The sequence below is a fragment of the Pseudophryne corroboree genome, chromosome 1, assembly GCF_028390025.1.
Source record: "Pseudophryne corroboree isolate aPseCor3 chromosome 1, aPseCor3.hap2, whole genome shotgun sequence".
In the NCBI taxonomy this organism is placed as follows: Eukaryota; Metazoa; Chordata; class Amphibia; order Anura; family Myobatrachidae; genus Pseudophryne; species Pseudophryne corroboree.
This window is the reverse complement of record NC_086444.1, coordinates 1,058,666,438-1,058,679,941: the sequence shown is the minus strand read 5'-3', so window position 1 is coordinate 1,058,679,941 and position 13,504 is coordinate 1,058,666,438. Positions and strand designations below refer to the sequence as shown.

Sequence of the window (13,504 nt, the reverse complement as noted above, 5' to 3'; positions counted from 1 at the left end):
TGGGTGAGGGCTGGTGAATAGGGGATTCATAGTCATTAAGGACCTCATATCTGTTTTTATGTGCAAAATTCACATGTCTGTATACATCTCTGGATGGTCTTCTATTATGAGGACCATATGCTAATGTTCTCTCTGATTGGTTCTATTATTTGAACCATATCTGGGTCGCTGTTTCCATTGCGTATAGTGTGGTTTCCTATATACCTCATTATTGGTATTATGATTATTATAATTCCTAAGGAATAACCTTAATAAAGGGGAAAGAAAAGCAATTAAAACTCTATATTCTGACAAAACCATTATTATTAAACCAGCAGACAAGGGGGGTGGGATCGTGATACTAAATACGGAGGACTATTTGACGGAGGTTAATAGACAATTGTCCAACACACATTACTATAAAAAATTGGATCACGATCCCACCCCCCTCTTTCTCAAACAACTGTCAGACCTGCTAACCACAGGTCTGGAAGAGAGTGCTATCACGAAAGACATTTATAATTTTTTATTTAATACACATCCTGTCACTCCCACTTTTTATTATTTGCCCAAAATTCACAAATCCCTCACCACACCCCCGGGTCGCCCTATTATTTCTGGTATAGGGTCCCTCACTAGTAATTTATCACTTTTTGTTGATCACTATTTACAGGATCATGTAAAAGGTCTGCGGTCCTATATCAAAGACACTACTCATTTCTTGAACTTAGTGAATAATGTTCCTTGGAAACAAAATTACCTGCTGATGACGTGTGATGTTGAAGCCTTATATTCCAATATTTCTCATACATTGGGAATAAAAGCAGTAGAACACTATCTTCTACAAGATCCTAATATGTCATCGCAGTTACGGAACTTCATTTTACAATCTATACAATTCATTTTAGGTCACAACTGCTTCACGTTTAACTCACAGTTTTTTTTACAGACACGTGGTGCTGCGATGGGGGCGGGGTTTGCTCCAAATCTAGCAAATCTATTTATGGGTAGATTTGAAGAACATCATATATGGGGGGAGACATATGGAGCAAACCTCGCCCTATATGGCAGATTTATAGATGATTTGTTTTTTATTTGGGATGGGGATTTACTGTCTGCACAACAATTTGCGTCTAATCTAAATAATAATGAGTTTGGTTTACACTTCACGTTTAATATACACGAAACCTCTATTAATTTTTTGGATATTTCATTACACGTTACTGAAGGCAAATTAATCACACAAACATATATTAAGCCAGTTGAACAAAACCGTTACTTAAATTTCACAAGCTCTCATAAAACATCATGGAAGACAAATATCCCTAAGGGACAATTTATAAGGCTGAAAAGAAATTGTGGAACAGATAGTAGCTTTAAGGAACAGGCGGCCAAACTATACCAATCATTTCTAGAACAGGGATATCCGGATAAAATATTACAGAAAGCTTTAATAGAGGTCAATCAAATAGACCAAGCAAAACTTCTGCAGACTTCTAAAAAACCGAACAGCGTAGGTAATACAGATAGGACTGCTTTGTTTACTACGCAATATAATAACTGTGCATTTAAAATTAGGTCTATTATAAAAAAGAATTCAGCTCTACTTAAATTAGATAATATACTACGTGAAAATGTGGACTTGGAAGGTACAGTAATCTTTAGAAGATCTACCAACCTTCAATCATTATTAGTTAAGAGCCATTTCCAACAAGAACGGATAAATAATAAAACATGGCTGCCAGAACGCCCCAAGGGGTTCCATGCCTGCGGAAAACCCACGTGTACCACCTGTAAACATGCCCTGAGAAAAACCACAGAATTCATTTCAAATAGTAATGGAAAAACATTTACTATAAAAAAAAATTTGAATTGTAGATCATCATATATCATTTATGTAATCCAATGTGGGTGTGGCAAGCAATACGTGGGAAGAACCACTCGCATGTTACACACTAGATTTATGGAACACTGGCGAAATATAAATAAGGGAATTAAGACACATCCCCTTTCAAGCCACATTTCACAATGTATGAAATCAGATACTTTCAGTAGTATTAATGTTAGGGCAATTGAATCTGTCAAATGCACAAAACGGGGTGGTGATAGATTTAATTTGCTCTGCAGAAGAGAAGCTTTCTGGATATATAGGCTGGAAACGCTAGTTCCCCATGGACTCAATGATACAGTTGAGTTGAATAACATCTAATACCTGTCCCAGCTTTATTATTGATACTAGTGACAACTGAAGAGATGTTTCACATACCATATATTTATCATATATATCTTTAAAAATAATCATATCTAGATGTTGCAGCAAGTGGAGTAATAGAAATACCCCTCTTTGTCTTTATTGTTTTTATTAATTTAACTAATTATATACACCTATATTGCAAATGGTTGTAATACTAATGGTAGGTGATATTGTAATAATCTTATTATCTTTTATTTTTTGTTTCCTCTACTTATAATGCACTATAATATTCGCTATGTATTCGTAGAATATTCCTGTTGACACACATCTCAATGAAGCCATTAATATAAACAATATAAACAAAATAATAATGTATATATACGTGTATAATTTCTTTGTATTTTAATGAGAGGCAGTCTGTATTGGCAATGATACACTGGAAAGAGTTAAAATAGGAGTGGTTAAATCTAAACTCCATACAGGTGTATCTAATCAAGGAATGTTTTAAATACACATTGCTATACAGACAGTCCCATTCTGTTCTGAAGAAGCTGCCGAGTGTATTAAAGGCAGAGAAACGCGTAAACATTCTGATGAGTGTACCCCAAGCCGGTATTGCCATTTACTGGTCATTTTGCTCTGCAATTGTGGATACCTGAGGAGGAGTGAGACGGAGAACAACGGCTGCCAAGCGGCAGCGTGGAGCCTGACAGTGCAGGCAAGCAGATATTGACGAGGAGACGGCTGCAGGAGAGACAAGTGTCCCAGCAGCATTGATGACCTGGTGTGGAGGCGGGCGGCACGAGAAGTAACATCTGCCGGCCAGCCCGGGTGCAGCACAGTGTCTAACGTCACGTCGCAGAGGGAGAAACCCGTATAACAGAGGTGGGAAAGACGAGCGGTTGCAATAACGCTGGCAGCCTAATTTGGAAGCGGCAGTCTGACCAGTGTGGAGGACGAGGTGAGCACATGATAAACACCTCGTGTTAATAATAAAAATCCTTGCCGTCTAGTTTTCCCATCACTCAGTTAATTAATATCTGCACGAAGGATAAGAGTGCCCCTCTTGCTGTATAGTGATACAAAGACTGCTTATAGCGTGCACACTCTGGGTTACAATCATTAAGAGACTGCTCCACAATACAAGACTTTGAGCAAATCAATATTCCACCCTGAGTATCACATAAACCAACCTTGTACTATAAAATACTTCACGGACTTCCAGATATGTCCGCATATAAAGGAACTGCCACCAGCGGACGGGAAGTGTATCTTTAATTACGAAGTTGGACATTATACATATATATATATACTTTTTGTGAGCATTTTGATACATGTTTTCTACAAAGGATATCTTGGAGTGTAGCCTTTCAGATACAGGAATGCACTTGTTTTAAATTGTTTTATTTTAAGAATTGTATTAATTTGTTTATATTTACCGGCCGGTACTCTATACATATTAATAGTTTTATAGCTTAAATAAATCATTACTTATACACTGTCGTATGGTTTGTTTGTTATAATATTTTCATATCAGCGCCTCAACTTTCTTTTTTCCATTTGTTGGGAAAAGGAACTTCTTAGATGTATGAGGATATCCTGTGAGGAATCGAAAAGAAAGAATTTCGAGACGCATCTCATTTAAGAAATTAAGGGAAGTGTTCATGTGTGAGAGCCTGAGCGCTATATTTTGATTTTTCTTTGCATATGGCTTTACAGAGGAGACAGTGCCCAGCAGTCCCGAAGATGAGCCCAGCTAGTAGTGAAGTTGGCGCCAAAATCTCAGCAGGGAGTGAGGGAGAGAGAAATGCAGCTACAGAGCGGGAACACCAGCAGTAGATGGCGCCCGGAGCTGGGGTAGGGGCTACAGGTCAGTGCCTTATCCCCTCTTCTGGACTTCACCACCGGGTACTATGGAGCCCATTACAAACGGTAAATCCGACCTGTGCTCCCTGCCCTGGTGGATATAATGGGATCCCTGTATGGCCACAGTGTCCACGCCAGCGGCGCGGTCCGTCTCCTGGGACCGCGACCGGATCAGATTTACCGGCGGGTCCCACCTGGGGGACCCACTTACCTCCTCCCTGTCATGCAGCCACGCGATCCAGGAGAGCAGCAGCGGTGGTGTGCCTAGAAACCGGTGCGTCCCCGCTGCAAGTACCCATGAACCAGGCAGAGTGAGTATGCAAAGCCGCTGAGGAAAGTGATGGAGCCGCAGCACAGCATGTCAGAATGACAAAGAGCTGCGGCCCTGGAAGTCTTCTTAAAAAGCTCTTTTCAGGGATGCCTAGCACAGACCCCCCCTTTTAGTGACCTGCACTGCAGGCACCAACTTACAAAACTCTTATCAGTGCCTGGAGATGGGGAAATAGAGGAGGTGGTGCAGTCCATCCTGGGAACAGTCAAAGCTTTAGCCTGTTGGTGCCTCGGATCAAGATCCAACTCTACACCCCAATTTTATTCCCTGTGGAATACCAGTGTACCCTGCTTCAGAAAAGTTGGATATATTGTCTTACCTTGATAAATCCGTTTCTTGGGAGTTCATAGGGGGCACAGGAGTTGCTTTATACTGGGTATTGGTGGTAAGGGAGTGAGCAGGCAACAAAGGGTTACACGTTTTAACCCAGCATTCCTCAGTCCCCCTTTCCCCTATACCCCGCCCCTTCGGCCCAGACCCGTCGGTTTAGTTAGCAAGCCAAAGGAAGTCGCGGAATAAGAAAGAGGAAGGAAGACCAATATACAGACAGAAACAAACTCACAGGAAATAACAGCCACATACTCACTAGTACAGGAAAAAGATCCCACAAGTCAGGTGTGTCAGGGAGAGCATCCTGTGCCCCCTATGCTCTACAAGAAATTTTTTTATCAAGGTAATACCATAGATCCCACTTTCTTGTGCATCCACTAGGGGGCACAGAAGGTGCTTTATGCTGGTACGTCCTAAAGCTGTTCCCTCAAAAGGTGGGGACACCCATGGACTGCACTGAGGACACTACGCCCAAATGCTGCATCAGCCGGCGCAGAAGTATCAAAGGCGTAGAACCTAATAAATATCTGCACAGAAGACTATGTGGCCTTACAAAGCTGTTCTGCAGATATCTGCCCATGAAGTACCTACTGAGCTGTGGCCCCCGAAGGGACAGGATGAATAGTCGACCGAAGCCATCTGTACAAGGTCTGCTGTGAAGCCGGCCATCCCCGTTTGTGTGAATCAGAGAACAAATAGGGAATCTGACCTACGAAACTCTTTAGTTCTGTCCACATAAATGCGCAGAGCTTGGACAGCATCCAAAGTAGTTTCTACTGCGGATCCCTCCATAAAACGCAGGGACCACTATCTCCTGGTTCACATGAAACCTAGAAACCACCTTGGGTAGGTAGGCTGAACGTGTGCAAAGCACCGCCCTGCCTGAATTTAAGACTAAAAAGCACAAACTCCAAGATAAAGGCACTGGGGTCCGACACCTGCCGGGTCGAGGAGATGGCCAACAGAAAAAAAAAAAAAAAGGCTTCCACGTGAGCCATCTGAGATTGCTCTTTTCTAAAGGCTCAAAAGGAGGTGACTAGAGAGCCTTAAGAACCAGGGAAAGTCCCAGGGAGCCACCGGAGGCTGAACATGCAGCACCCACTGCAAGAAGGTCCGAACGTCTGGCAAAGTAGCCAGCCGACGCTGAAAAAGGATAGATATGGCCGAAACCTGTACCTTTAAGGAGGAAAGTCGGAGACCCATATGCAGAACCGCCTGCAGAAAAGCAAGTAGGCAAGACAAATTAAAGGCCCATGGATTGAATGCCCTGGTAGAAAACAAGGCAAAATAAGTCTTCAAATCTCGGTGGTAAACGGTGTCAGAGGAGGGAAATCGGACTCTGAAGGCATGAGCCCTGAGAGAGAAGATCCGGTCTCAGAGGTAGACGCAGTGGCACGTCGATAAAGAATCATGGTACCTCTCTCCTTCTTAAACTTGCGGATGACCCGAAGGAGCATCCGGATTGGAGGAAAAGATGTACACCAGATGAAACAGCCATGGAGCCGTCAGTGCATCAACTAGAAATGCCTCGGGGGCTCTTGTTCGAGCGCTGTACCTCGGGACCTGGTGCTTGTGACGCAATGCCATAATGTCAATGATGGCGAGACCCCACTGTTGGACAAGCATCTGAAAAACTTCTGGGTGTAAATTTCACTCGCCGGAGTTAATGTCCTGATGACTTAGAAAGTCTGTCTCCCCAGTTGACTACTCTGTGGATGAATACTGCTGAGAGAGCTGGCAGATGAAGTTCCACCCAACGGAATATTCTTGCTACCGCTGTCATTGAACCGCGACTGCGGATGCCCTTTTGATGATTTATGTAAGAAACCGGATGTCACGTTGTCCGACTGTACTTTCGGGATGTGGTCAAGATGCCGCCGGCCGGAATCCCGGCGGTCGAAATACAGACGCCGGAATCCCGACATATTCTCCCTCCGTGGGTGTCCACGACACCCATAGAGGGAGAATATAATAGTATGCCGAGCGTAGCGAGGCACCGTGCCCGCAGCGTGGCGAGCGAAGCGAGCCCGCAAGGGGCTGCGTTCCGCTCGCCACCCGTCGGGATTGTGTAGTCGGGATTCCGGCGTCGGTATTTCGACAGTCGGGATTCCGGCGTCGGTATTTCGACCGCCGAGATTCCGGCCGGCGGCATTTAGTACTGATCCCGTACTTTCACTGGGCAACCCTGGAGAAGGTGCTGTGCTACAGAAACAGAACAGCTGAGCGGCAGTATATTTTTTGGGGAGCTGGCTTTCCTGATCTGTCCAGCGATCCTGGAAAAATTGGGAGTCGCAGACTGCCACCCATCCCCGACAGCTGGCATCAGTAGTTATCAGTACCCAATTCGGAATCCAGAATGGGCGTCCCTGTGTCAGGTTGACTCGCAAGAGCCACCACGTGAGGGAGTGCCGAACCTCTGGAGAGAAGGCAATGGTCTGCGTTTTGATGTGCAGGTAAGATCCGTCCTACTGGTTGATGATCTGTAGTTGCAAGGGACGGTAGTGAAACAGAGTATTCTACCATGTCAAATGTTGCTATCATTGATCCTAGGATACTCATACATGCATGAATAGAGACCCTCTGATGATGAAGAAAAACTTTGATCCTGGACTGCAAGGCCACAACCTTGTCCTGTGGAAGGAAGACCCGCCGTTGACAAACCAAACGGTAACGCCTAGAATTGGAAGTGATCCTCCCTGATGGCAAAGCGGAGGAAACGTTGATGATCTGGTCTGATGGGAATATGCAGATATGCATCCTGCATGTTCAAAGATGCCATGAAATCCTCCATTTCTAGTGCTAAAATAATGGATCGAAGGAACTCCATGCAAAACTTGCATATTCGAAGATACCCATTTAGTTTCTTTAGGTTGAGAATGGGTCGGTAGGACCCATCTGTCTTCTGGACTAGAAAGAGGGTGGTATAAAAACCCCAACCCTTCTAAGCCTGGAGCACAAGGACTATGACATTGGAGGCTAGCAGATACTGCACTGACTATTGAAGCCCTTCTGGTTTTCCGGTATCCTACGGGAGTCCTGTGCAAAAGAATCTTCTGGGAGGACGCTTTCGAAATGTCAATGCGTATCCCTGTGAGATGACATTTCTGACCCATGCACCTGTTGTGGTATCTATCCACCTTGGAGTGAAGGACAGAAGTCTGCCTCCTACCCTGGGGTCCCCCAAGAGGAGGTCCATCCCATAAGGCGGTGGGCTTTTCCGGTTGCTTGGCAGTCGGACGTCTGGTAGCCCAGGGCTGTTCTGTTCAGGCTTTAAAGCCCTTGGAAGGAGGTTGATATCTAGAGGAAGCCTGACCCTTCGCTCTACCCTGCGGGCGAAAGGAACAAAAAGTAGTTCTACCCCGAGGAGGCGTAGCTGAAGGTAAGAAGGTAATCTTAGATGCCGCCAGTGTGGAAATTATCTTATCCAACTCCTTTCCAAATAGTGTATCACCTGCATAAGGAAGTGCTTCAAGAGCTTTTTTGGAATTGGCACCCGCACGCCAAGACGGTGGACAAAGTGCCCTGCTGGCCGTCACCATAGAAGCTGAAATCTTGGATGTTAACACTCCAGTATCAATGGCTGCTCCCCCAGATAAGTACTTGGCTTCTGGGTATTTAAGACATACGCAAGCAACTCTCTTCTACTCCTGTTTCCTCTTTGTCCACGCTCAAATTTTTCCGCCCAATATCCAATAGCCTTAAGCGCCCTGGCCAATGCCAATGCAACGCGAGTTATGGCTCCAGCAAGAGAATAAGCGGATTTTAAGAAATTCTCAAACTTCCTATCCGTGGGATCCTTTAGAGATGATGAATCCAGGATATGCAGCACCAAGGACCTAACTAAGTGCGGTGGCGGAGTCTCCCACTTAGCCCTTAGGTGGTAGAGGGTAAAAAGAGGCCATACCTGTACTTGTTTGGTTGGCTGGGCCCAAGCCACTTCCAGGAGGTCCTCCAGCTGGGCCGATGATGGAAACGGAGTAGATTCCTTCTTCTGATGCTTGAAAAGCGGAACCCTGTCCCGTTGGGATGGGTCCGTCTCTTCAATCTGAAGTACTGCTCTAACTGCCCTGACTAGTGCTTCTACATCAGTAGGGGACATGGAGTCCTCAGGAACCGTAGTGGACTCTACATCAGAACCGGCTGAACCCTGATCTGAAAGAGTTCTGTCCTGATTCCAGTTCCGAATCCTCCTCCGATAAGGTAGTAGAGCTCACCTGTGTCCGTGACCTACGCCTAGACCCTCTACCTCGGTCCAGGGGCTGTGAGAAGGCCGAAATATCTGCTAAGAGCTGTACCAACTGCGTAAAGGACTGCATCCACGGTGGTTCAGCATAAGCCTGGGCAGGCTGCGCCAGCCCTCCCATGACCTATGGTGCACTAGGAGCCACAGGTGGAGGAGCAGACAGGTGATCCACTAACTTGGACATTACCTGCGTCAATGCAGAAGCCGAAGCTGCTTCCAAAGGGACCTGTGCCACTACAGATGTCTCTTGCCTTGGAGCAGAGAAATAATGGCAGCACTAACCATCACGGTCAGGATCCTGTGGGGGGAGAATGTTACAACAAATTCTGCAAGCGCGTAGCACTGGTGCAGTGACCTCCTTGTCAATTCTGACTTTAGGAGGCACGTTTCTCCACTAAAACTTCACACCCTGAACAAAAGCGGAGACTGAAGAATCTATAGTGCAAGAAAGTATAGCTAACTCAAACTGTAAGAAGTGTGGTAGCTGCAACAATATCAATTAGTACAAAAACACTATAGATATTTCCACCGTACATGGGTTGTTCCTATAAAGTGTGTGGCAATAAAATCACATGCACAACCCACATGCACACAGAACTCTCAAAGCACTAGAAAAAGTGCGCATCCATACTCGACCATCCGGCCTGTAAAGCAGGCAGGAGTCTAGCAAAGGACCAGGCTATAGGAGCAAGTTAGAGGGGAGAGAAAGCCCTCTGATCCCAGATGAAGCAGCATGTGTCAAAAATGGCTGCTCAGCATTTAAAAAGGCAGAGAAAGAGGGAAAAGTGGATGCCCCGAGGCAGGCAGTTAACACAAGCTTCAAGTAAGCCTCAGGGGCAAGGGAGGGACTAGGCTCACCTCCCCCAAAGGTGCTATAAACCCCAGGCACCGTGCAGCGGCCTGTAGCACATGCCCTGGTGGTCTAGTGGTGCAGCGCAGTGTCCTGTGCCCCCCACACACCTGCCCCCCCCCTGTCTCCCAGCAGCAGGGAGTATCACCGCAAGGAGCCGGTCACGCACCGTCCTGGCGTCCAGATGCTGCTGAAGGGCCTCTAGTGGTGTTTACTTCTGCCAAGAACCCCAGCGGCCAAAGTCACCAACTCAATCACCGGTGCTGCACCCACCGTTGCCGGGTGTTGGAGCGGCTGTATGGGCGTACCTGTACCGCAGCTCAATAGTAAAAAAAAAAAAATGTAACCAGGGGCTGCGCAACAGCCCCACTGTAAAAGGTGCCTGCTCCTGCCAGCACCAAAGGAAAAAACTGGCGGGTCCAGCCCGGAGGAGCGGGGTATAGAGGAGAGAGGGACTGAGGCATGCTGTGTTAAAACGTGTAACCCTTTGGTGCCTGCTCGCTCCCTCACCACCAATACCCAGGATAAGCATCTCCTGTGCCCCCTGGTGGACACAACAAAAAGAATATTAAAGGAGTGGATGCAAAATTAAGATACATTTATGATACAGCTGAGAAACAACTCTCCTGCTCTATATTGCAAGAGTGTATATTATAACCTCATGACATATAAAAGGGCCACTATCTCACAAAATTCATAATTATATTAAAAAGAAAAAATTAAACGCATTTAAATAAAAGGATTTTCCTAGCCTGGAAAACAACGATATCGCTTTTGTTAAAATTAGGGACCTGAACAGTTGGGAGACTGGCTGAACACAAATGGGGCGGACAACCTTTGTGAACATTGTTTGTTCCATTATTAAATGTAGAAGAATCAAAGGGCCTCTCTTAAATAGGGTTAGGTAAGATGTCAACATTTAGAATGTCAACGCATTCAAAATATCGACAGCTACAATGTAAACACCAACATTATGTTGGCATTCCAAATGTCGGCAGTAGTTTTTCTTTTAGGATAGAACTAACCCTAACATGCATATCCCTAATTCCTTAAGTTTATATGTTGTTGTCGACATTCACAACAGCGACACTGAACATGTTGACATGGTATCTGTTGACATTTTAAACATGTCAGCATCTTGTCTGCTGTCAATCAGAACATATTGACATTCAGGTGTCGACATCTTGATTTATGACATGTTGATTGGGGATGTGGATCATTAGCAAAAGGTCGACCCCACAAGGTTGACATGCAAAAGGTAGACAGGGTGAAAAGGTCAACATGAGAGATGTAGCCAGTAGAAAAGCTCGACATGGCAAAAGGTTGACACAATATTTTCACGTTTTTTTTGGTGTTGTCTTCGCCATCGCAGCACAGGGAACACCGATTAGAGTACCGCTTTGATTCGACCAACTACCACTGCACAAATTACTATTCCCAATCATAGTCCACGTGGATGGTAAAGAATGAAAAAGTTGAAAACATGTAGGAAAAAACAAAAACCATCATGTCGACCATATGTGTGTTGACAATTTGAACCCATTGACCTTTTGTACCTATCGACCGTAAGCACTGTTGACCATTTACATGTCGACCTAATGACCATGTCAACATAATGCATGTCGATTATTTGGTGTAGACCTACTGACAGTCTATCTAGACACTGTAGATCTATAGGCCGGATACCGTTGATTAGAGACCTTTAAATAAGTTGTTCCTTAAATCCACAGTAGTACAAATATATGTGGCTGGAAAGCTGTTGTTGCCAGTTCTGGAAACTCCCCATTTATGACCATAGTAAAATTGTACCCACTATAGTAACATGCACCCAGAGAGTTGCTTGAAACACATAACGTAAAATAAAGTATATTCTGTAGGAGCGCTAACACTTACACACACTGCAGGAAACACAGACAGATATAGCAACAAAACACATGGAAGCTACCACTTGTCAAATCAGGAGTATATACTGTAGGTCCTTTAGCTTGTATTAGATTTTGGTTCTTTTCAATAAGTTATAAGCATGCGCTCTGAAGGACGGATTTTGCGTACAAGGCTCAAAGAAAAAGAAAAAAACACTAAAACCATAGAGAAGAAGCTGAAAACCGTCTTAGAACCCCTCTTACCTGTCTGTGATAGAGCTCATCTTATGGTTGCTTATGGAAAAAAGTAGAAAATGCCACACTTTAGCCTTGTAGGAGACATTTGTATGCTAGTCTGTGAAAAGGTTGGGAAAGAAACATTACAGGATTAGGACGGAGATTCTAGCGAGCATTTATAATGAGTCTCCCAAACAGACTTAGGGGTCTGTGTACTAAGCTTTGGAGAGAGATAAAGTGTCCAGAGATAAAGTATTAGCTAAATAGCTGCTAACTGTCATGTTACAGGCTATAGAGTAGATGTATTAATTGCTGTTATGAGGATTCAGGGGTATCAAGATACCGCTTCTACCCCATTTATGAGTGCACATGTGTTGCGGTGTCTTTATTCGAGCTGCTATCTATTTTGACAGCTGCAGTTGAAGTTGTACTGTAGTGTCTGCCGGGGAGATCTGGCAAGGCTGGCGATATATAACGCATGACCCAGGGGAGCCGGCCGGTAGGAGAGACACAGCGCATCAGCACTAGGCTAATGCGCTGTGGGCTCTGGCAGGGATCACCGGAGGGGGGAGCTTTCACCCCCACACTCCAGCAGACGAGATATTCATACCTCTCATCGCTACTGTTTTGCCTCGGTAAAGAGGTGAAGCAGGAAGAGCTATACCTGTCACGCTCGGCGTAAATTTGGGTTCCGACAACAGAGTTTTGGCTGAAAGGACAGCTACCTGTGAGGAGAGTAAACGAGGTGGCTGAATGAAATTTCTTCTCATGGGGAGGAAGCCTAACTAAGTGTTAACGTTGGCCGAAGGGCATAAAGAAAAGGAGGAATTCGTAGGAAGATAACTGTAGTTTTAATGAATAATCAGGCTGTACACGAATATTGGAGTAATTGAAGAAACTGGAAGAATTAGAGTCTATGGTTAAATGACTTGAAGAGTGAAGCTGAAGAACTCCGGTAAAGAAGAACTGAAGACTGGTTTGTAATTGAAAGACGAGGCTGAAGAACTTGCACTTTGAAGAAATGCAGACGTCTGCGGGAACCGCCGTTAGCACCTGGAGCTTCTCTACGACCTGGGACCCCGTGAGCGCTTCCATGAGTGGCAACGGACTTAGGCAGCAGGACTGCAGCAGCGTTTAGGTAACCGATGGATGAGAGCAACCAGGACCAGGGAACCAGAAGTAACTTGGGAGCACAGAGCTGGAGAATCATTCACAAGGAGGTAACTTGAAGCACTGGCACTCTCCCTCTGAGCCAGCCCCCTTTTGTAAGGGGAGAACACGCAGGATTGGCTGGACACAGATTGGGAACTTCATTGGTAATACTCTGGTCTCCAACATGGCTGCCCCCAGCACAGGAGACATACTTAGCTGTTAGCACACAGCTTTAGCCAGCTTCTGTCTCTGACACACTATACTGTGTCACCACTAGAGGACCTTACCGCAGCGATCCCCGCCGCATCGCCCGGCTCTCCAGACCCTCGGCCCCCGGCCCTTGGCAGCCGCATATCTGTCCAGAAGGACCTGCCGCCGCAGCCGCGCCAACCAGCGGAATGGTAACCCGCGGGAGCACCCGCCGGAGGTAAGGCTTCGGAGCCTGACAATACCAGCGCAA

The 13,504-nt window shown here is 45.5% G+C and overlaps 1 protein-coding gene across 5 annotated transcripts in view; it reads right to left on the bottom strand.

The window, feature by feature from the left end:
* Positions 1 to 13,504, bottom strand: part of CLOCK (clock circadian regulator) — a 231,737-nt gene that overhangs the window by 100,034 nt on the left and 118,199 nt on the right. For 4 of the 5 annotated variants that reach the window (XM_063920910.1, XM_063920914.1, XM_063920912.1 and 1 more), the window contains one exon: positions 11,920 to 12,010. In XM_063920910.1, coding sequence (XP_063776980.1) covers positions 11,920 to 11,939 — 20 coding nt within the window. In that variant the 5' untranslated portion in view covers positions 11,940 to 12,010. The remainder of the gene's footprint in view (positions 1 to 11,919; positions 12,011 to 13,504) is intronic. The other variant, XM_063920913.1, reaches the window with a different exon arrangement.